This window comes from Salvelinus alpinus, chromosome 18, assembly GCF_045679555.1.
Source record: "Salvelinus alpinus chromosome 18, SLU_Salpinus.1, whole genome shotgun sequence".
NCBI classification, from domain to species: domain Eukaryota; kingdom Metazoa; phylum Chordata; class Actinopteri; order Salmoniformes; family Salmonidae; genus Salvelinus; species Salvelinus alpinus.
Window position 1 is genome coordinate 30,764,772 of NC_092103.1, and position 23,140 is coordinate 30,787,911.

General features: G+C 46.3%; 2 protein-coding genes across 4 annotated transcripts in view; both read right to left on the bottom strand.

Moving 5' to 3' along the window:
- LOC139544181 (disabled homolog 2-interacting protein-like) overlaps positions 1–23,140 on the bottom strand; it is a 267,245-nt gene that overhangs the window by 222,145 nt on the left and 21,960 nt on the right. Inside the window, exon 1 of one of the 3 annotated variants that reach the window (XM_071350997.1) lies at positions 235–616. The exons of the other annotated variants lie outside the window; for them this stretch is intronic. Coding sequence (XP_071207098.1) covers positions 235–364 — 130 coding nt within the window. The 5' untranslated portion in view covers positions 365–616. Of the gene's footprint in view, positions 1–234; positions 617–23,140 lie in introns of those variants that run through there. 3 annotated transcript variants of the gene reach the window in all.
- LOC139543439 (uncharacterized) lies at positions 12,009–22,832 on the bottom strand. The gene is made up of 2 exons (XM_071349541.1): positions 22,751–22,832; positions 12,009–13,225 (listed from the first exon to the last, which is right to left on the bottom strand). Exons 1-2 carry the CDS (start codon positions 22,830–22,832, stop codon positions 12,009–12,011), a joined length of 1,299 nt encoding a protein of 432 aa, XP_071205642.1.

Genomic DNA, 23,140 nt, shown 5'->3' on the forward strand with positions numbered 1-23,140 from the left:
AGAGAAAGAGAGCTAGAGAGAGAGAGCGAGGGGGGAGAGAAAGAGAGAGAGAGCGCGAGGGGGGAGAGAGCGCGAGAAGAGAGAGAGAGAGAGAGAGAGAGAGAGAGAGAGAGAGAGAGAGAGAGAGAGAGAGAGAGAGAGAGAGAGAGCGAGAAAGAGAGCTAGAGAGAGAGAGGGGGGGGAGAGAAAGAGAGAGAGAGGGGGGGAGAGAGAGATCATATTGGTCTGTTTTACCCCTGCTGGCTGCTGGTCTGCTGCGGCTGCGGGACCTGCTGCGTTGCCGTTGGAGACGAGTGCGTCCCAGAAACCTGTAGTAGTACGAGGGTCTACCAGAACCCTTCCTGGTAATGCCTGCCCCTGCCATAGTCCTTCCAAACAGTCAGGAAAAAGCCAGTCCAACTATCCCACTGTCCCAAGATCACTTTAATTTCACTCACTCAGTGTACCTCTACCCCCAACTTCACAAAAACACTCCAACTTCACTCATTAAACTGTCCACATATTTCCCCAAAATCTGCTCCCTTCCAGAGCATCAGCTGACAGTGTCCAGAATGCTTTGTGTGTGTATCCTGAATCACAGAAAAGCTGTTCCCGTTCCAATCGCCTGCCAGGAGGGACTGGAAGAATTCTGCAGAGAGAGAGAGGGAAGGAGAGAGAGTCCACTCCTCCTCTGTCATTCTCTCACTCAGTCATTAAGTCAGCCACTAAGGCAGAAGCCTACTAACTACCCTGATAGATACTCTTACAGTGCCTCTACTCCCTCCCTCCCCTCCCTCCCGTGTGTGTGTGTGTGTGTGTGTGTGTGTGTGTGTGTTTGTGTGTGTGTGTGTGTGTGTGTGTGTGTGTGTGTGTGTGTGTGTGTGTGTGTGTGTGTGTGTGTGTGTGTGTGTGTGTGTGTGTGTGTGTGTGTGTGTGTGTGTGTGTGTGTGTGTGTGTGTGTGTGTGTGTGTGTGTGTGTGTGTGTGTGTAGAGGGCTGGTATGACATTGAGTTGAGAGAGAATATCAGAAGAAAAGTTTGGGCTGTGGTGAAAACCTGCCAGGGATCAGCAGTGGGTTGGAATGGGGTGGAAGTGCAACAGGAAGCCTTTTGATTTCCATGGCTTCACATCTGTCTTTCTGTCTCTCCTTCCTCTATCTCTCTCTTCCTCTCTATTTCTCATTCACTATTCTCATTTTCTCTTCCAGCCTGTCTTTTCACAGACTGACATTATCTTTAAACCTCAACATATGACACTATAATATGATTTAGTCTCTCAAACCCCCTTCCATTCCTATGCTACAGTAACTTCACAATCCCAGTCCACTCCAAATGACTCTAGAACCAAGTCTAAAGTCACAGCCCAGTCCAGTCTAATCCAGTCCACATGTTAGGGTTATCTGGCTCCCGAGTGGTGCAGCAGTCTAAGGCACTGCATCTCAGTGCTTGAGGCGTTACTACAGACACCCGGGTTCATATCCAGGCTGTATCACAACCGGCCGTGATTGGGAGTCCCATGGGGCGGCGCACAATTGGCCCATTGTTGTCCGGATTTGGCTGGTGTAGGTTGGTAGTTAACAGAAAATCTATGGCAATCTATGTAATTTTGATCATTTATACTTGAATAAACATTTAGTCACATAGAGTATTAATTTACTATATCTATTTACATATTGTCCATGAGATTCCAATAGATAGAAAATAGCCTAATTAATGAAATAAGCATCCAATCAACAATCATATTATTTTCAATTAACTCTGCAACTCTTCCAACTTTTGACTGTGTTCACAACTGCCACTAGTTGTGAACACTACTACTAAACCATTGACAACAAATACATATTGGAGCGGCAGGTAGCCTAGTGGTTAGAGTGCAGAACTAGTAACGCATGTGTTGCAAGATTGAATCCCCGGGCTGACAAGGTAAAAATCTGTTGTTCTGCCCCTGAACAAGGCCGTTAACCCACTGTTCCTAGGCCGTCATTGAAAATAAGAATTTGTTCTTAACTGACTTGCCTAGTTAAATAAAAATGACAAATGAAACATCTTTGACAACCTATAATCTTTGACAACCTATAACAGTAGAGCTCTAGGCATGTCAGAGAATCAATAGGAGTCAGCTCTATAGGTGACAAATAAAATTTGATTTGATTTGACACACACACACACACGCTAGATATCCATTCATACTGTACATACACTGAGTGTACAAAACATTAAGAACACCTTCCTAATATTACGTTGGATCCCCTCTCCCCCCTTTGCCCTCTGAACAGCCTCAATTTGTCGGTGCATGAACTCTACAAGCTGTTGAAAGCGTTCCACAGGGATGCTGGCCCATGTTTTTTTATTTGTTTAATTTAACCTTTATTTAACTAGGCAAGTCAGTTAGGAACAAAATCTTATTTACAATGACGGCCTACCATGGCCAAACCCCCCCCTAACCCGGACGACGCTGGGCCAATTGTGCGCCACCCTATGGGACTCAATGCAGTGTCTTAGACCGCTATACGCCCCTCAAGGAACGCTTGTTGACTCCAATGCTTCCCACAGTTGTGTCAAGTTGGCTGGATGTCCTCTGGGTGATGGACCATTCTTGATACACACGGACAACTATTAAGCGTGAAAAACCCAGCAGCATTGCAGTTCTTCACACAAACCGGTGCGCCTGGCACCTACTACCATACCTCGTTCAAAGGCACTTACATATTTTTGTCTTGCCCATTCACCCTCTGAATGGAACACCTACACAAACCACGGCTCAACTGTCTCAAGGCTTAGAAATCCTTCTTTAATCTGTCTCCTCCCCTTCATCTACACTGATTGAAGTAGATTTAACAAGTGACATCAATAAGGCCTTCACCTAGATTCACCTGGTTAGTCTATGTCATGGAAAGAGCAGGTGTTCATAATGTTTTGTACACTCATTGTATGTGTACAATACAAATGAGTTACAATTAGATTTCGAGTCTATTTTGAGTTTCAGTGTGTACAAAGACCCAGAGTTTAGCAACTGGTAGAGGCAGTAGAGACAGAAGCCCTGCAGTTAGATCAAACTGCGGATGTATAGGATAACCAGCATCTATGTAAACCACATTTGGAATCAAACTCCTTTGCTAGACAACATTGGTGAAGAAAAATGTCCTTCTACCTCTCTAATATAATCATAGTCTTTCCTTGGACCACATTATTTGACCAAATCCATCTCTCTCTCCCTCACTCCATTTCTGCCTCTCTTCCCCCCTCTCTGTTGAGTAATGATTGAAGGGTTGTAGTGATATTCCCTTGGTGGTAGTGTAGTGAGAGCGGTAGGCCTGGGGACTACAGTGCTACAGTATGTGATTCTTAGAGTGGTTTAACATGAATTCAGCAGAGCGCATTAACTTACACAAACAGGAGCAGTGTTCACTCAGAGGGGCCCGACAGGCCCCATAGCTAACAGACAGACAAGTATTGTGTTCACTAGGTCCCTCAGAGAGTGGTTAAGGAGACCAGTGCTGGATATACAACACCCTAGAGCACTCCAGAGCAGACAAGACACACACACACACACACACACACACACACACACACACACACACACACACACACACACACACACACACACACACACACACACACACACACACACACACACACACACACACACACACACACGCACACACACACGCACACGCACACGCACGCGCACACACAATTCCTCTGTGTGGGTTTATAGTACTGTACGTTAGATTTATACGCCGGCAGCCTGTAGCTGAGCCAGATCATACTAGTGAGAGCTGCTGACACCTTAGCTGTCCCTCCTCAGTCCTCACTGGGTTCATTGTGATGGGATAGTTAACACACTGAAGCTAGGCAGATATACTGCTGCTGCAAACACGCTGGGGGCTAGGTTGATATACTGTTCTGTTCTGTCTACACTGGCTTGGCTAACAAGGGTGCTATTGTAACTCATTCCCAGTGCGATCATCGGAGCAACAGTGGGGACTTGGTAGTTTGCTGTGTGTATGTTAGCGACTGTGCACGTGTGCAATCATGCATGGATTCTCCCTTATATACGCTCACACCAAAGAGGTACTCAGTCAGTCACGGGTGATTAACACTAAACAGAGTGTGTGTGTATTGTGTTGCTGTATAAATACATAAAGATATTCCAGCAGCTCTGCTCTTTGGTCTCTATCAACAGGAAACAGAACCATGCCGTGGTGCTGGGGGAGTGTGTTAGGGGTCACAATCAGGGATGAGGTCACTTCCTGCTCTCAGGACCTTCCTGGGACCCCCAAACACACCCCTGGGACTGACATCACTGGTGTGTGTATGTGTTAGAAGTCAGCCGAGCTGATATCACATTGGCAGATAAAGATAAACAATACTGAACAAAAAAATGAACGCAACATGTAAAGTGTTGGTCCCATGTTTCATGAGCTGAAATAAAAAATCCCATACATTTTCCATACTCACAAAAAACGTATTTCTCTCAAAGTTTGTGCATATTCCTTTTAGTGAGCATTTCTCCTTTGCCAAGATAATCCATCCACTTGACAGGTGTGGCATATCAAGAAGCTAATTAAACAGCATGATCATTACACAGGTGAACCTTGTGCTGGGGACAATAAAAGGCCACTATAAAACTACACAACACAAGGAAAGTTGAACAACTGAATTTATTCAACTGAAATGTGTCTTCTGCATTTAACCCAACCACTCTGAATCAGAGAGGTGCGGGGGATGACTTAATTGACATCCACTGTGCCCGGGGAACAGTGGGTTAACTGTCTTGCTCAGGGCCCGGGGAACAGTGGGTTAACTGCCTTGCTCAGGGGAAGAATAACAGATTTTTACCTTGTCAGCTTGGGATTTGATACAGCAACTTTTCGGTTACTGGCCCAACGCTCTAACCACTAGGCTACCTGCCGCCCCATGGGAGGGAGTGTGCAATTGGCATGCTGACTGCAGGAATGTGCACCAGAGTTATTGCCAGAAAATGTCATGTTAATTTCTCTACTATAAGCTGCCTCCAAAGTTTTAGAGAATTTGGCAGTACATCCAACCAGCCTCACAACCGCAGACCACGTTTCTGTCTGTAATAAAGCTCTTTTGGGGGTAAATAATCATTCTGTTTGGCTGGGCCCAGATCCCCAGTGGGTGGGCCTGGCTGCCAAGTGGGTTGGCCTATCCCCTCCATGGATGCCCTCCAAGGCCCACCCATGGCTGCACCCCTGCCCAGTCACGTGAAATCCATTGAATAGGAACTAACCTAAAGATTTTATTTCAATTGGCTGATTTCCCTTTATGAACTGTAACTCAGTAAAATCTTTGAAATTGTTGCATGTTGTGTTTATATTTGTATTTAGTATATAATGTCCCCAAGGGTAAAGGTTTCTTAGACACATTGTCTTATGCAAAATAGACACTCTACATTACAAACTCAAGATAATACATCCATTGGACATTACCCGTATCATGCACTTCGTAAATGTCTCATACACCTGCATACATTATCATATTGCACTGCGCAGAGATCCTGTTAAATTACATATTCTGTCGGTGGCGTGGATTAGGCAAACATTGCAGTCACTCAAGGATATAGTCACAGTGAAAGAGATCATGGAGGAGTGGGATATTCTACTCGGTATTCATGATACTTTGTATGCCCACATATGTCTGCTTGGAACTGATGTGATTGACGGGTGAGTGATAGTGACTGACAGCTTAGACAGTTGGTAATGAATGACAATGAATGATGACTGTACTGGCAATGAAATATATGAGCGGCAGTTTACAGGGGGAGTGTGTGTGTGTGTTTGTGTGTGTGGGTGCGTGCATGCGCACGTGTGAGGCACAATATTAATGCAGAGATGAATAACTGTGCTGCTGTGTGAATCGATGTTCCCTTTTGTCTCTTTTTTTTGCTTTGCGAGAGGAATTACCTTGATTCTCTCTGTGGCGTGCTTCATGACAGGCTTTAAAAAACCTTGTGGAATTCTAAAGCTTTATTGACTTTTCAGTGTTTGGTTTTATTCAATGTTTGATTGGTTTTATTCAGTGTTTGATTGGTTTTATTCAGTGTTTGATTGATTTTACTGAAATGTTTATATGCTTTGTTTAAACTATTCCACAATTCTTTAAAGCCCTTTTGTAAGGTGAAGTTTTGCTCAGCAAATTTTTCCTCAACAGAGGTTGTTAAATTGTGAGACAAGTGTGTAGCTGTGTGTATATTGCTGTGTGTGTGTGCTCAGTTTCGCCGCTGTGAAGAGTGATGGTATCGGTCGTAAAGCCCTTGCTATGAGAACAAGACTTGACATGTGTGAGGATTTCAACGATGACATCCTTAACCTTAAAGTGTAACTCTTCACACCACCTAATAATACACACACACACACACACACACACACAGTCTTGTATAACTGACCTTGTGGGGACACATAAGTCAGTACCATTCAAAATCATATTTCCCTAACCCTAACCCTAAAACTAGCCCTAACCTTAACCCAAAAACCTAACCTTAACCCTAAACCTAACCTTACATCCTAACCCTAACCCTAAAACTAACCCTAGCTCCTAGCCGTAAACTTAATTCTAACCCTAACACTAATTCTAACCCTAACTCCCTAGAAATAGCATTTGACCTTGTGGGGACTAACAAAATGTCCCCAGTTGGTCAACTTTTTGTTTGTTTACTATTCAGGTAGAGACTTCTGGTCTGCGATTAAAGAAGCAAATTGAGTCCTATTGAATGAATGACACCATTATACCTGTCTAAGGAGAGAGCAGCGAGAAAGGGACCATTGTAGGCTATCAGGACAAAAACAATCAGAGCAAGAGATAAGAAAGTAGCTGTTGAGTTACAGAAGGACTGAATCTCATGCAGCCTGTGAGAAAGTTATGTGTCTAGTAAAGTTGTGGGACATTGTTATGCAGAGAGAAAGAGAGAGTGATAGACAGAGCTAATATACACTATATTCTTCTTCTTCTCCTTGCAGATAAGAGATTAGATTTGAATGACAACAAAAGCTGCCGACTTTATTGTGCTCAATATGGCCGCCTCTGATGTTATTCATAGTCAACATTCTCAGAGAACAGATCAGCACACAATCACACACAACCTCTCACTGTCTCTGTCCCTCAAAATGTCTCTGTCTCTTTCTCACTCAACACAATCACACACAACCTCTCTCTGTCTCTGTCCCTCAAAATGTCTCTGTCTCTTTCTCACTCAACACAATCACACACAACCTCTCTCTGTCTCTGTCCCTCAAAATGTCTCTGTCTCTTTCTCACTCAGCACAATCACACACAACCTCTCTCTGTCTCTGTCCCTCAAAATGTATCTGTCTCTTTCTCACTCTTAATCTTTATTTGTGTCACCTCTCCCTCTGTCTAGACTCTCTCTCTCTGTCACTCTCTCTCACAAAAGTTCTAAAGGAATGGAGACATTTCAAATGTCATATTATGGCTACATACAGTGCTGTAACGATGTGCAACAGAGGAAATAAATAATCATAAATATGGGTTGTATTTACAATGGTGTTTATTCTTCACTGGTTGCCCTTTTCTTGTGGCAACAGGCCACAAATCTTGCTGCTGTGTTGGCACACTTTGGTATTTCTCTCTCCCCCTATCTCCCTCTCTTTCTTTCTCTGACCACCCAGTTAACTGTATGTCTGTGTGTAGGCTGGGGCCACAGCTGCTGCAGGTTGTTTAAATCAACACCTGATCAGAGTTTATGTTACAGAGTCCCCCCCTCACACTCATTCCTACTAACAGTGACCCCTCCTCCTAGCTTTAGCCCAATGGAGCAGAGAGGGTCATGTTATTCCCCATGCTGAGATTAGACAGATGCCTGACTGTAACCATGACTAGGAGGCGAGCAGAGCGCTGCTGTCCGCAAGAGAGGCCAGGAGAAACAGGAGCTCTGGAAAGAATTCTGCCTGTCTGGGCCCTGGGAAGAGTTGTGGGAGCATTGTGGGAGCATTGTGAGAGCGTTTTGGGAGTGTTCATTATCCCTGAGGAATGTCCTCTACAGCAGAGCCTGTATCTGCTCTACAGTCAGTATAGTGTTTTCATTTAGAGTGGTTGGGACGACCCCTGACCCTAAACACTGTGATCAGTGATGGAGGGCTGAGGGATTGACACACGCATGCACTGCACGATCAAACGCTCACACACCTGGACATGCACATGGTGGAAGAGATTTGAAACGATGGATGGGGAGAGGAGAGATGGAAAAGAGGAAAGGGTGAGGGAAAGAGAAAGGGAAAACGGAGGGAGAGAATGAAAGAGAGACCCCATCTTCTGCCTATAATGTCAGTTCTCTTCTGGCTCAGACAAAAGTGAGAGCAGGGCCGTCATGTGGCAACCTCACCTTGTGTTCTTACTTAATGATACACCCTTCCTCAGCATCCTGAGCCTGGCTCACAGCTACATCATCAGACTGCATTTGTCCCAGCACTTTCTAATTGGTTTAATACATTGTTGGGACACAAAAGCGATGAAAAGAGGGACTAACTTGCCTTGCATCATAATTTGTCACTTTCTCATCAGAGTGCTGCAGGTTGTGTGTGTGTGTCTTGACCAATCAGATTCACGGCAATCACAGGTCACGTGGGTCAGGCATGGCACACGTCTATAGAAAGCAGAGCACCTTCTCCACTTTCCTCTGGTATTATTTTACCAAACCGGAAAAGAACTCCCAACAGGAAAGCAAAAACTCTTTAGAGAAATGTTGTAGCAGCCTACACCTAAACATTAGCGATCTGACCTGCTGAATCAGTCTGATCAACTGTAGACCTCTATGCGCCCTGTCTCATCTGGCCAGGGGAAACAAAGTGGTAAGGTTATGTATTTAGTTTTTATTGAAATCCCCGTTGAGCCGCTGCCTTCCTGGAGTCCAATCAGAAATCAAAACAAAAAATAAATACATAATATACATCATCTCCTGTCTCCGCCTCTCGCTTCAGAAGCAGGAGATGGCTCCTGCCCTATGAGCCCTTCCAGCTCCCACAAGCCAAGGCTCGTGCAAGGCCACCTGCCTACAAAATACAATACATAATACAGTGTAAATTGCAATACAAAATATGTACAAACAGCTGTGTCTCTTCACGGTCCCTGTTGTGCCGTAAGGTGCTCTTTTATGTGTTTCTTTATTTATTGATTTGGCTTTACTGCTTGGGGTGGCAGAGAGTCCCATGTAGTCATGGCTCTATTTATTACTGTATGTATTTATAGCCTAAGTCAATTTATTTGTGTTAAGAAAAAATGTGTCCAGATTTCTCTATTGAAGAAACACTGGGAAATTATAATGTTTTAAAAGTTCATAAACTTGTTATCCCACTTAAAAGACAAGATACTTTTCCAGTGTAGCAGGTTAAAAACCAACTTCATTTGCAACATCCATACTGGAAATCTTTGCAGTTTGGTTGTTTTCAGTAAGATAAAACAAAAATCCCGTCTATTGGGACAACCCCAGAGCAGGTTCAACTTGCCTAGCTGCCATAAATGGTCAGTTTTTCACTTAAACAATGGTTTCAGGCTCCTTACAGTTTTGTTATTTTCAGTAAAACAAATCACGTGGGGGAACTTTAGAGCAGGCCAACTTGCCTGACTGCTCAGTTCACTTGCCCTAGGTAATAGGGCAACCCTGAAGGTCCCTGCTGCAACTAGGTTCCAAAGTTTTACCTGGTTACCATCAGGTGCCACCACTGAATGGGAGCCAGCAGAATGGAAAGCAGCCACATTCCAACTGGAGACCTCCACACGGCCTGTGTGTGTGTGTGTGTGTGTGTGTGTGTGTGTGTGTGTGTGTGTGTGTGTGTGTGTGTGTGTGTGTGTGTGTGTGTGTGTGTGTGTGTGTGTGTGTGTGTGTGTGTGTGTGTGTGTGTGTGTGTGTGTGTGTGTGTGTGTGTGTGTGTGTGTGTGTGTGTGTGTGTGTGTGTGTGTGTGCGTGCGTGCGTTTAGCAGAAACACACTCACAAAGCACAGAAAGGGATAGAAATTTGATCAAACCAGACACACATACTGAAGAACATTCTATACACTGTATGGAATCTTTCTCCCACTGTAGTCTGTAGGTTAAACACAGAGACAGTTCAAAAGTAGCCTAAACACCTCCAACAAACTGCCTCAGGTGCAGCCAGGGTACAACTAATGCCATAGGACAAAGGAGAAGAATATCTGCACAATGATTCAGCCATTGAAGTTCTTCAGCAACTCAACGCGTAGTGGTGTTGGATGGGATGGATGGCATCACACAAGTTGATGAAAAGTGTATCTACACTGCCCTCATCTGAACATAAAGTAGAATTGCAGCATTAGAGTAGAGAAGATGAGGGGAGAGGAGGAGAGGGGGGATGAGGGGGAGAGATGAGAGAGAGAATTATAAATATATATTTTTTTATTTAACCTTTATGTAACCAGGAAAAGCCCATTGAGACCCAAAGTCTGTTTTTCAAAGGAGACCTGACCAAGAAGGCAGCAGCAGTCAATACATTACAGAACTAAAACAACAATACAATACAATTCAACAACATCATCCTGCCTCAATAAGCATTTACACTCCTCTGTAACAGAGTCTCCCATCAAAATGTTTAATTAATTCGGTTGCACTAACAAATCTAGATGCAGCATGGATTGTAGACTATTCCATGCCTCTTGTGGCCAAGACGAGAAGCAGTCTTGGCTAATACTGTGAATGTCCTGGGGACTTTAAGTAGCACCCACCTAGCAGACTGGGTATGGTAAATGCTGGTGGTGAAGGAGACCAGACTACAGAGGTAAAGAGGGAGTTTACCCAAAAAGGTTTTGTAGATGAACACATACAAATGTAGCGTTCCTACACACACACACACACACACACACACACACACACACACACACACACACACACACACACACACACACACACACACACACACACACACACACACACACACACACACACACACACACACACACACACACACACACACACACACACACACACACACACACAGATTATAAAGGCAAATTAAGTGTAGCAGCAGTGCAGTGGATGAGGAGATGAGGAGGTTTAGAAGACAGACAGAGATGGGATCATTGAATCGATCACTTCAATCTACAGACTCCCACAGCACAGATGGTGGTGTCATCTGGCCTCAAAAAGGTCAGGGGTCAAGTGACACTCATTTGCTCCTTCATCTCTTTCTTTCACTTATCACTATTCCTCTCTCTTTCTTTTTCTTGATCTTTCCTCACAAAGCATAGGGGTCAACTCTAGTATCATGCATTCCTTCTCTCTGTCTTTCTCTCTTCCCCATCTTTCTCCTTCTATCTGACTCCCCCCCCCTCCCCTCTCTCGCTCTCTCTCAGTCAGTCCCAGGGGGTTTGTTCAGTTTAGGTAGCTAGAGAGGCCCCTCTCTCTCTCTGACTCACACAGACCTCTATATCAAAACTGTTTCTGTGATTTAATAAACATCCCCCAACTTGTACTGGACCACACAGAAATACGTATGACTGCATTACATAACCCAAAGAAGTCAATACACACACAGAGTTGGAGAATACCAAATATCTTTTGTAATTATCATGGTTGTTTGCACTTTGTTGTGTATGTGAGTGAGTGCAGGTATGAGTGTCATCGTATACATGCAAAGATCCCCATATACAGTATCTTACTAAAACCAGACTTACACTAAAACATGTATTCCCTTTCTTTTCCACTAGGTGACTTTACTAGGAGGCATGCAGAGAACAACTCTCCTGTGACGCAAAGAACACACTGTGTGTGTGTGTGTGCGCATGTGTGTGTGCGTGTGTGCGTGTGTGTGTGTGTGTGTGTGTGTGTGTGTGTGTGTGTGTGTGTGTGTGTGTGTGTGTGTGTGTGTGTGTGTGTGTGTGTGTGTGTGTGTGTGTGTGTGTGTGTGTGTGTGTGTGTGTGTGAGGGAGAGTGTGTGTGTGCACTGTAACAACGTGGAATGGACGTTGAATTGACATCTGTGCCCAGTGGGCTGTGTGTGGTATGACAGTGGCCTTTTCACCTCCATCATAACAGTGTTAGTGTTCTGTGTGCTGCTGGGAGCAGGTTGTGAGCAGAGTGGGAGCAGAGTGGGAACAGGGTGGGAGCAGAGTGGGAGCAGGGTGGGAGCAGGATGGGAGCAGGGTGGAAGCAGAGTGGGAACAGGCTGGGAACAGGCTGGGAACAGGCTGGGAATAGGCTGGGAACAGAGTGGGAGCAGGGTGGGAGCAGGGTGGGAGCAGGGTGGGAGCAGAGTGGGAACAGGCTGGGAATAGGCTGGGAACAGAGTGGGAGCAGGGTGGGAGCAGAGTGGGAGCAGGCTGGGAGCAGGGTGGGAGCAGAGTGGGAGCAGGGTGGGAGCAGAGTGGGGGCAGGGTGGGAGCAGGGTGGGAGCAGAGTTGGAGCAGGCTGGGAGCAGGGTGGGAGCAGAGTGGGAGCAGGCTTGGAGCAGGCTGGGAGCAGGCTGGGAGCAGAGTGGGAGCAGGGTAGGAGCAGGGTGGGAGCAGAGTGGGAGCAGGGTGGGAGCAGAGTGGGAACAGGCTGGGAATAGGCTGGGAACAGAGTGGGAATAGGGTGGGGGCAGAGTGGGAGCAGGGTGGGAGCAGAGTGGGAGCAGGGTGGGAGCAGGATGGGAGCAGGGTGGGAGCAGAGTGGGAACAGGCTGGGAATAGGCTGGGAACAGAGTGGGAGCAGGGTGGGAGCAGGGTGGGAGCAGAGTTGGAGCAGGCTGGGAGCAAGGTGGGAGCAGAGTGGGAGCAGGCTGGGAGAAAAATGGGAGTAGAGTGGGAACAGGCTGGGAATAGGCTGGGAGAAGGGTGGGAGCAGGGTGGGAGCAGAGTTGGAACAGGCTGGGAGCAGGGTGGGAGCAGAGTGGGAGCAGGGTGGGAGAAGGCTGGGAGCAGAGTGGGAGCAGAGTTGGAACAGGCTGGGAATAGGCTGGGAACAGAGTGGGAGCAGGGTGGGAGCAGAGTGGGGGCAGAGTGGGAGCAGGCTGGGAGCAGAGTGGGAGCAGAGTTGGAACAGGCTGGGAATAGGCTGGGAACAGAGTGGGAGCAGGGTGGGAGCAGAGTGGGGGCAGAGTGGGAGCAGGCTGGGAGCAGAGTGGGAGCAGAGTTGGAGCAGGCTGGGAGCAGAGTGGGAGCAGAGTTGGAGCGGGCTGGGAGCAGAAGGGGAGCAGGTGGGAGCAGAGTTGGAGCAGAGTTGGAGCGGGCTGGGAGCAGGCTGGGAGCAGAGGGGGAGCATGGAGTGATGGTGTCTGAAAGAGGGGTTGGAGGATCAGAGGGTTCACATGACACAGAGAGATAATAGTATGGCCTGATAACCTCAATAACAATCTCATCTCATGTGTGAGTGTGTGTGTGTGTGTGTGTGTGTGTGTGTGTGTGTGTGTGTGTGTGTGTGTGTGTGTGTGTGTGTGTGTGTGTGTGTGTGTGTGTGTGTGTGTGTGTGTGTGTGTGTGTGTGTGTGTGTGTGTGTGTGTGTGTGCGTGTGCACAGAAGCAAAGAGCTGATCAGAGATGTCCATGGAGCCAGCTAGCTATCAATGTGGGCCTTGAAACAAGATGCATTAAGCATTATGTTCCCTCAATGTTCTCCCAATATTCTCCAACCCCACCGACCCCCCAGGTAGATCCAGGCTATAGGAGGATGACCTACAAAGTGCCCCCCAGGTAGAACCAGGCTATAGGAGGATAACATACACAGTGCCCCCCAGGTAGAACCAGGCTATAGGAGGAGAACCTACACAGTGCCCCCCAGGTAGAACCAGGCTATAGGAGGAGAACCTACATAGTGCCCCCCAGGTAGAACCAGGCTGTGAGGTTTGATGACTCAGAGCCCAGCAGCAGATTAAACAGGTCACACATAATTAGATGTACACTATATCACTGTGATAGAGCTTTAGGTGGAGTTGTTTCAGTCCTTACAGTTGTTCCTATACTTCTGGTATACATCTCCAGTCCTCTCTGACTGTAGGAAAGCACATGGGTCAGGTTGGCCAAAAATGTCTGAAGAAATGGAGCTGATATGGGTAAGCTCTGGTATACTCTCCCTCCCTCCCTCCCTCCCTCCCTCCCTCCCTCCCTCCCTCCCTCCCTCCCTCCCTCCCTCCCTCCCTCCCTCCCTCTCCCTCCCTCCCTCCCTCCCTCCCTCCCTCCCTCCCTCCCTCCCTCCCTCCCTCCCCCCTCTTGTGAAAGCCAAACAGTCTACAACCACAGACAACAAACTAAACTCATTACAGCAGTTAGACAACTGCAGAGAACAGAGTAGTTTGTGTGACACTGCTGGTCAGAGAGAAAGTGAGAAAGAGAGAGCGAGAGCGAGAGAGGAGGAGAGGTGGAGAGAGAGATAGAGAGAGAGGCGAGAGAAGAGGAGAGGAGAGAGTTGGAGAGAGAGAGATGCCTTTCCATCCGTAATTAAAGAAAAGAAAAGAACAACAACAGAGGAAAGGAAAAAAAGGCTGAGGGGGAAGAGAGAGGAGGAGATGAGAGAGTGAAGAGAGGAGGAGTGTGGGGTGAATTGAAAGGGACTTTTGGGTTGCACTAATGAAGGCTGCCTGATTGAAACCAACCACTTGAGAGGTTCACACACAAAAAACTTTTGGCACCAAAGGTCCACTGCCTGCCCTTAATAGACAATTACAGAAACACACACACACACACGTGTACACACACACATGTACACACGCACGTACACACACTTGCATAATGACTGCAATGAACTCACAAACAAAATCATAAACACACACACACATGCACGCATGCACACCCACAAACACTCAACTTGAGTTTTTCTGACCATCCTGCCCCATAAAATGTATTGTCATCTGTACTGCCTTCTCACGTTCTCTCAGTGGATATGTCCAGTATATGTCCAGTATACAGTGCATTCGGAAAATATTCAGACCCCTTCCCTGTTTCCACATTTTGTTATGTTAGAGCCTTATTCTAAAATGGATTAAAAAATATACATCCTCATCGATCTACACACAATACCTCACAATGACAAAGCGAAAGCAGGTTTTTAATGATTGACCTGATGGTGGTGTCTGAATATCATGATGAAACACACAGGATTTATATTTAATGTAGACATTTCTTCATAGACCTCACTCACCCTGCTCAGTGTCAACTGATCATTCTGAGACAGAAATGTATATTCTCTAGAGAGCGAAAGAGAGGAAAACTGTAGTTCCTTAGAGTTTTTGTGCCATGTCTTGTGTTTCATAATTAGGTCCAGTGACCTAACTTCAGGCCGTAGGGTCAGATCCATCTGTAACTATACCTCTGACCTGGCAGTTAATGGTTATACTCTGTTACACGGCGTCAACAGTCAGAGTACTTAGCTAATTGGTTATACCTATAAATGACGGTTAATGGTCAGTGTTCATTCTCTCCAGTTAACTGTTGTGTTCAATGACTCACTGATAATCATCTGACTGAACCACTTTGTGATTGGCTCGGTCAGTTATTAACAGACTTCCAATTGGGTGATTGCGTGTGTGTGTCTCTCCATGTGTGTGTGAGTATGTGTGTGTGTGTGTGTATGTGCGTGTGTGTGTTTGAGAAAGTCGTCATGCTCAGTATTAAAGCGATAGGGCCTAGACCGTAGATAGCGATGGTGGGGGACTTCACTGAAGATCTCAAAGTCACTAACAATCTTTCTGCTAAATGTGCAGACAGTGCAGTCAGGGCATTAAGAATTAAGATGGCTTCACACTAACAAAGACTTCTACAGATTGGGTTAGAAGGCACATACCACAATAGAAAATGACTCTTTCTTCTCCTGTTTTTCTTTCTTTCCTTTTCTGTCTTTACCACTTTCAGTGGAGCGTGTTTGGTATTCACATGTTTCTAGGGAAAAAGGGATTTAAAACAACCAAAGTTGGGAATGAAATCCATTTGCCTGTCCATGACATACTATATATGCATGACACTACCACAACCCTCCCACCAAGAGTTATTCCAATACTGCATCACATCAATAGCCAAGAACAAATGTGTGTGTGCCTACAGTGGGGAGAACAAGTATTTGATACACTGCCGATTTTGCAGGTTTTCCTACTTACAAAGCACGTAGAGGTCTGTCATTTTTATCATAGGTACACTTCTACTGTGAGAGTCGGAATCTAAAACAAAAATCCAGAAAATCACATTGTATGATTTTTAAGTAATTAATTTGCATTTTATTGCATGACATAAGTATTTGATACATCAGAAAAGCAGAACTTAATATTTGGTACAGAAACCTTTGTTTGCAATTACAGAGATCATACGTTTCCTGTAGTTCTTGACCAGGTTTGCACACACTGCAGCAGGGATTTTGGCCCACTCCTCCATACAGACCTTCTCCAGATCTTTCAGGTTTCGGGGCTGTCGCTGGGCAATACGGACTTTCAGCTCCCTCCAAAGATTTTCTATTGGGTTCAGGTCTGGAGACTGGCTAGGCCACTCCAGGACCTTGAGATGCTTCTTACGGAGCCACCCCTTAGTTGCCCTGGCTGTCTGTTTCGAGTCGTTGTCATGCTGGAAGACCCAGCCACGACCCATCTTCAATGCTCTTACTGAGGGAAGGAGGTTGTTGGCCAAGATCTCGCGATACATGGCCCCATCCATCCTCCCCTCAATACGGTAGAGTCGTCCTGTCCCCTTTGCAGAAAAGCATCCCCAAAGAATGATGTTTCCACCTCCATGCTTCACGGTTGGGATGGTGTTCTTGGGGTTGTACTCATCCTTCTTCTTCCTCCAAACACGGCGAGTGGAGTTTAGACCAAAAAGCTCTATTTTTGTCTCATCAGACCACATGACCTTCTCCCATTCCTCCTCTGGATCATCCAGATGGTCATTGGCAAACTTCAGACGGGCCTGGACATGCGCTGGCTTGAGCAGGGGGACCTTGCGTGCGCTGCAGGATTTTAATCCATGACGGCGTAGTGTGTTACTAATGGTTTTCTTTGAGACTGTGGTCCCAGCTCTCTTCCGGTCATTGACCAGGTCCTGCCGTGTAGTTCTGGGCTGATCCCTCACCTTCCTCATGATCATTGATGCCCCACGAGGTGAGATCTTGCATGGAGCCCCAGACCGAGGGTGATTGACCGTCATCTTGAACTTCTTCCATTTTCTAATAATTGCACCAACAGTTGTTGCCTTCTCACCAAGCTGCTTGCCTATTGTCCTGTAGCCCATCCCAGCCTTGTGTAGGTCTACAATTTTATCCCTGATGTCCTTACACAGCTCTCTGGTCTTGGCCATTGTGGAGAGGTTGGAGTCTGTTTGATTGAGTGTGTGGACAGGTGTCTTTTATACAGGTAACGAGTTCAAACAGTTGCAGTTAATACAGGTAATGAGTGGAGAACAGGAGGGCTTCTTAAAGAAAAACTAACAGGTCTGTGAGAGCCGGAATTCTTACTGGTTGGTAGGTGATCAAATACTTATGTCATGCAATAAAATGCAAATTAATTACTTAAAAATCATACAATGTGATTTTCTGGATTTTTGTTTTAGATTCCGTCTCTCACAGTTAAAGTGTACCTATGATAAAAATTACAGACCTCTACATGCTTTGTAAGTAGGAAAACCTGCAAAATCGGCAGTGTATCAAATACTTGTTCTCCCCACTGTATGTGTTTGCTTTTCTGTGTGCATAGACATAGAGAACACACACATGGTTGGCAGTCTGACTGACTGAGTGATTTTGAGCTGTCCACCCAGCCAGTGATCTTCCCTGTGGGTGTGGGATCCTGTCTTATCTCTACCCCACACTGCTCTGGTCTGGTGGGCACCTCTGATTCAAAGACCCACATGGAAACAAATTACAAACACCAAAGGTTGCGCAGCTAGCACAAGGTTCAGCTACCACAGGGCTAACACTGGGACCTACAGATACCACAGGGCTAACACCGGGTCCAACAGCTACCACAGGGCTAACACCGGGTCCAACAGCAACCACAGGACTAACACCGGGTCCAACAGCTACCACAGGGCTAACACCGGGTCCAACAGCTACCACAGGGCTAACACTGGGACCTACAGATACCACAGGGCTAACACTGGGACCTACAGATACCACAGGGCTAACACCGGGTCCAACAGCTCCCACAGTGCTAACACTGGGACCTACAGATACCACAGGGCTAACACTGGGACCTACAGATACCACAGGGCTAACACCGGGTCCAACAGCTACCACAGAGCTAACACCGGGCCAACAGATACCACAGGGCTAACACCGGGTCCACCAGCTACCACAGGGCTAACACTGGGACCTACAGATACCACAGGGCTAACACCGGGTCCAACAGCTACCACAGGGCTAACACTGGGACCTACAGATACCACAGGGCTAACACTGGGTCCAACAGCTACCACAGGGCTAACATCGGGTCCAACAGATACCACATGGCTAACACTGGGTCCAACAGCTACCACAGGGCTAACACCGGGTCCAACAGCTACCACAGGGCTAACACTGGGACCTACAGATACCACAGGGCTAACACCGGGTCCAACAGCTACCACAGGGCTAACACCGGGTCCAACAGCTACCACAGTGCTAACACTGGGACCTACAGATACCACAGGGCTAACACTGGGACCTACAGATACCACAGGGCTAACACTGGGACCTACAGATACCACAGGGCTAACACTGGGACCTACATATACCACAGGGCTAACACTGGGACCTACAGATACCACAGGGCTAACACAGGGTCTAAGTACCACAGGGCTAACACAGGATCTAGGTACCACAGGGCTAACAAAGGGTCTAGGTACCACAGTCCGACCACAGGGTCTAGGTAGCACAGGGCTAACACAGGGTCTAGGTACGACAGGGTTAACACAGGGTCTAGGTACCACAGGGCTAACACTGGGTCTAGGGACAGCAAGGCTAACAAAGGGTCTAGGTTCCACAGGGCTAACACAGGGTCTAGGTACCACAGGAGACCACAGGGTCTAGGTTCCACATGGCTAACACAGGGTCTAGATACCACAGGGCCAACACAGGGTCTAGGTACCACAGGAGACCACAGGGTCTAGGTACCACAGGGCTAACACAGGGTCTAGGTACCACTGGGTCTAGGTACCACAGGGCGACCACAGGGTCGAGGTACCATAGGGTCTAGGTACCACAGGGCTAACACAGGGTCTAGGTACCACAGGATACCACAGGGTCTAGGTACCACAGGGCTAACACAGGGTCTAGGTACCACAGGGCTAACACAGGGTCTAGGTACCACAGGGCGACCACAGGGTCTAGGTACCACAGGGTCTAGGTACCACAGGGCTAGCACAGTATTTAGGCACCACAGGGCTAACACTGGTCTAGCTACCACAGGGCGACCACATGGTCTAGGTACCATAGGGCAACTACAGGGCTAACACTGGGACCTACAGATACCACAGGGCTAACACAGGGTCTAGGTACCACAGGGCTAACACAGGGTCTAGGTACCACAGGGCTAACACAGGGTCTAGGTACCACAGGGCGACCACAGGGTCTAGGTACCACAGGGTCTAGGTACCACAGGGCTAGCACAGTATTTAGGCACCACAGGGCTAACACTGGTCTAGCTACCACAGGGCGACCACATGGTCTAGGTACCATAGGGCAACTACAGGATTCTGCTGACAGTTCACAATAGGCCCCCAAGTCTTGTTTCTCAAACACCCTGTTGGAACTTTTTGCCAGTAAGAGCAACTGGGAAGTTGTTTTGTTCTAATGGTGTGCTATAGGTGAGAGAAACACAAAAGGCGGGAGAATGAGGCATAAAGAGGAAAGGGACAGACTGGTGTAGGAAGAGCAAGGTAGATTGAAAGAAAATATAGAGAGAGAGAGAGAGAGAGAGAGAGAGAGAGAGAGAGAGAGAAGGAGAGACATTCAAGGCAAGAGGGCACAGTTGGTGAACCCTGTCCATCGCACCAAACTACAGATGCTGTGTATATACAGTGGGGAGAACAAGTATTTGATACACTGCCGATTTTGCCGATTTTCCTACTTACAAAGCATGTAGAGGTCTGTCATTTTTATCATAGGTACACTTCAACTGTGAGAGACGGAATCTAAAACAAAAATCCCGAAAATCACATTGTATGATTTTTAAGTAATTAATTAGCATTTTATTGCATGACATAAGTATTTGATACATCAGAAAAGCAGAACTTAATATTTGGTACAGAATCCTTTGTTTGCAATTACAGAGATCATACGTTTCCTGTAGTTCTTGACCAGGTTTGCACACACTGCAGCAGGGATTTTGGCCCTCTCCTCCATACAGACCTTCTCCAGATCCTTCAGGTTTCGGGGCTGTCGCTGGGCAATACGGACTTTCAGCTCCCTCCAAAGATTTTCTATTGGGTTCAGGTCTGGAGACTGGCTAGGCCACTCCAGGACCTTGAGATACTTCTTACGGAGCCACTCCTTAGTTGCCCTGGCTGTGTGTTTCGGGTCGTTGTCATGCTGGAAGACCCAGCCACGACCCATCATCAATGCTCTTACTGAGGGAAGGAGGTTGTTGGCTAAGATCTCGCAATACATGGCCCCATCCATCCTCCCCTCAATACGGTGCAGTCGTCCTGTCCCCTTTGCAGAAAAGCATCCCCAAAGAATGATGTTTCCACCTCCATGCTTCACGGTTGGGATGGTGTTCTTGGGGTTGTACTCATCCTTCTTCTTCCTCCAAACACGGCGAGTGGAGTTTAGACCAAAAAGCTCTATTTTTGAATCATCAGACCACATGACCTTCTCCCATTCCTCCTCTGGATCATCCAGATGGTCATTGGCAAACTTCAGACGGGCCTGGACATGCGCCTGCTTGAGCAGGGGGACCTTGTGTGCGCTGCAGGATTTTAATCCATGACGGCGTAGTGTGTTACTAATGGTTTTCTTTGAGACTGTGGTCCCAGCTCTCTTCAGGTCATTGACCAGGTCCTGCCGTGTAGTTCTGGGCTGATCCCTCACCTTCCTCATGATCATTGATGCCCCACGAGGTGAGATCTTGCATGGAGCCCCAGACCGAGGGTGATTGACCATCATCTTGAACTTCTTCTATTTTCTTCTATTTTCTAATAATTGCGCCAACAGTTGTTGCCTTCTCACCAAGCTGCTTGCCTATTGTCCTGTAGCCCATCCCAGCCTTGTGCAGGTCTACAATTTTATCCCTGATGTCCTTACACAGCTCTCTGGTCTTGGCCATTGTGGAGAGGTTGGAGTCTGTTTGATTGAGTGTGTGGACAGGTGTCTTTTATACAGGTAACGAGTTCAAACAGGTGCAGTTAATACAGGTAATGAGTGGAGAACAGGAGGGCTTCTTAAAGAAAAACTAACAGGTCTGTGAGAGCCGGAATTCTTACTGGTTGGTAGGTGATCAAATACTTATGTCATGCAATAAAATGCAAATGAATTACTTAAAAATCATACAATGTGATTTTCTGGATTTTTGTTTTAGATTCCGTCTCTCACAGTTGAAGTGTACCTATGATAAAAATTACAGACCTCTACATGCTTTGTAAGTAGGAAAACCTGCAAAATCGGCAGTGTATCAAATACTTGTTCTCCCCACTGTATATATGTTATCAGCGATTCTCAACTGGCGAGTTGCGACTGGGAGGTTATGAATGGGTTGCGGGTGTCTGAGGAAAAAATACAAATAAATAATCCAGTCTGAACTGAAACGACTTAATCCAGGTAGAAAGTGTATAGAAATGATAATACACTTAGATTTTTACATAATTGAATCTCTGAACAATTTTTCTTCAATCACGGTATGTTCAGTATTTTCAATATAGAGCTACATTATTTGCAGTGCTATTTGGGTTGATGTTGTGGCCGCAAGCCAGAGTTTATTAACTTGTTTGATCAACAAAATGTAATTACTGACAATTAAAGAGGTGGGAATGTTGTTCCCTTGTCATATAATTGCTACATTTACTATCAATATATTATTAAAAAAAATCCATATTGTATTTTGTGGATTATTTTTCATGATAAGAAAATTAGGTCGCAACTGACACAACCTGGTTCAATTTGGGTCCCGAGGCAAAACAAGTTGAGAACCAATGTGTTAGATAGACCCAGGTGTGTTGTCAGCATAGATACTAATAGTCTAGTCCAGCTGAGTCCAGCTAAGTCCAGATACATCAAAGGGACAACAAAGAGGAGGATTAAAACATAAATGTCCCACATAAAGTACCTCTGAGCTGTTTACATCCCTACAAATGCTTATACAGGAAAATCTGTTCCAATCAATCCGGAGCAGATCACAGACATAACTCCCTACACACACATCCAATACACTGCAAACACACACATGCGAGCACAGAGGCACACACACACACACAGACACTCACACACACACACACACACACACACACACACACACACACACACACACACACACACACACACACACACACACACACACACACACACACACACACACACACACACACACACACACACACTCGCAGGCAGACAGACAGACAGACAGACAGACAGACAGACAGACAGACAGACAGACAGACACACACACGCACGCACGCACGCACACATGGAGGCACACACGCACGTCTTCTCATCTGAGTAATCCTGTTGTCATTTAATCTACTGTGTAGCGCCAAGCTAAATCCCTAGTCAAACAACCAGACATGGTAGAAGGATGTAAAAAGAGAGTGATAGTGGGAATGAAGGTGTGCTCGTGATTGTTTCAGAGCCGGGCATGGACTTCAAAACTTCATCGCTTGCTGCCATTCAAATTGTACTCAAATTTTCAGTACCAACTGTACTTGCTACGGTGCTGTCATTGCATTGCGGTTGAGTTGTGTTCATGTGCTGGGTCTGGTCTGGGACCTGCTGGGTGTTACCCATGACGACCTGTTAGCTTTCAGAGGACTGTTTAAGGAGAGAGAAAGGAGAAGGCGTATACTAGAAGTTTAAAGGTAGGAAACATGTTATTACTGTAGTTTCTGTTTGAGTAGATCATTTAATTATGCTGCAGGCAGTGAGTTTCTCTGCTTTTAATATGCTCTCTTTTTAAAGGCTGTTTTATAACATGTTCTCTTTTTAAAGGCTATTTTCTGTGGAAAAATCAGGCGGGCGCTGCTGATTGTACAGAGAGAGATTCAAAGCCACCAATGAACGAACGCCCCAATCAGTGAACACTATACTCACCAACC

Excerpts from the sequence above, each read along its gene's own strand:
- LOC139543439 (XM_071349541.1), bottom strand. The coding sequence starts at position 22,832 with ATGGGTAACACCCAGCAGGTCCCAGACCAGACCCAGCACATGAACACA. Across the intron at positions 13,226-22,750 it reads CAATGACAGCACCGTAGCAA|ACACCATCACTCCATGCTCC; the intron begins GTACAGTTGGTA and ends CCCCTCTTTCAG.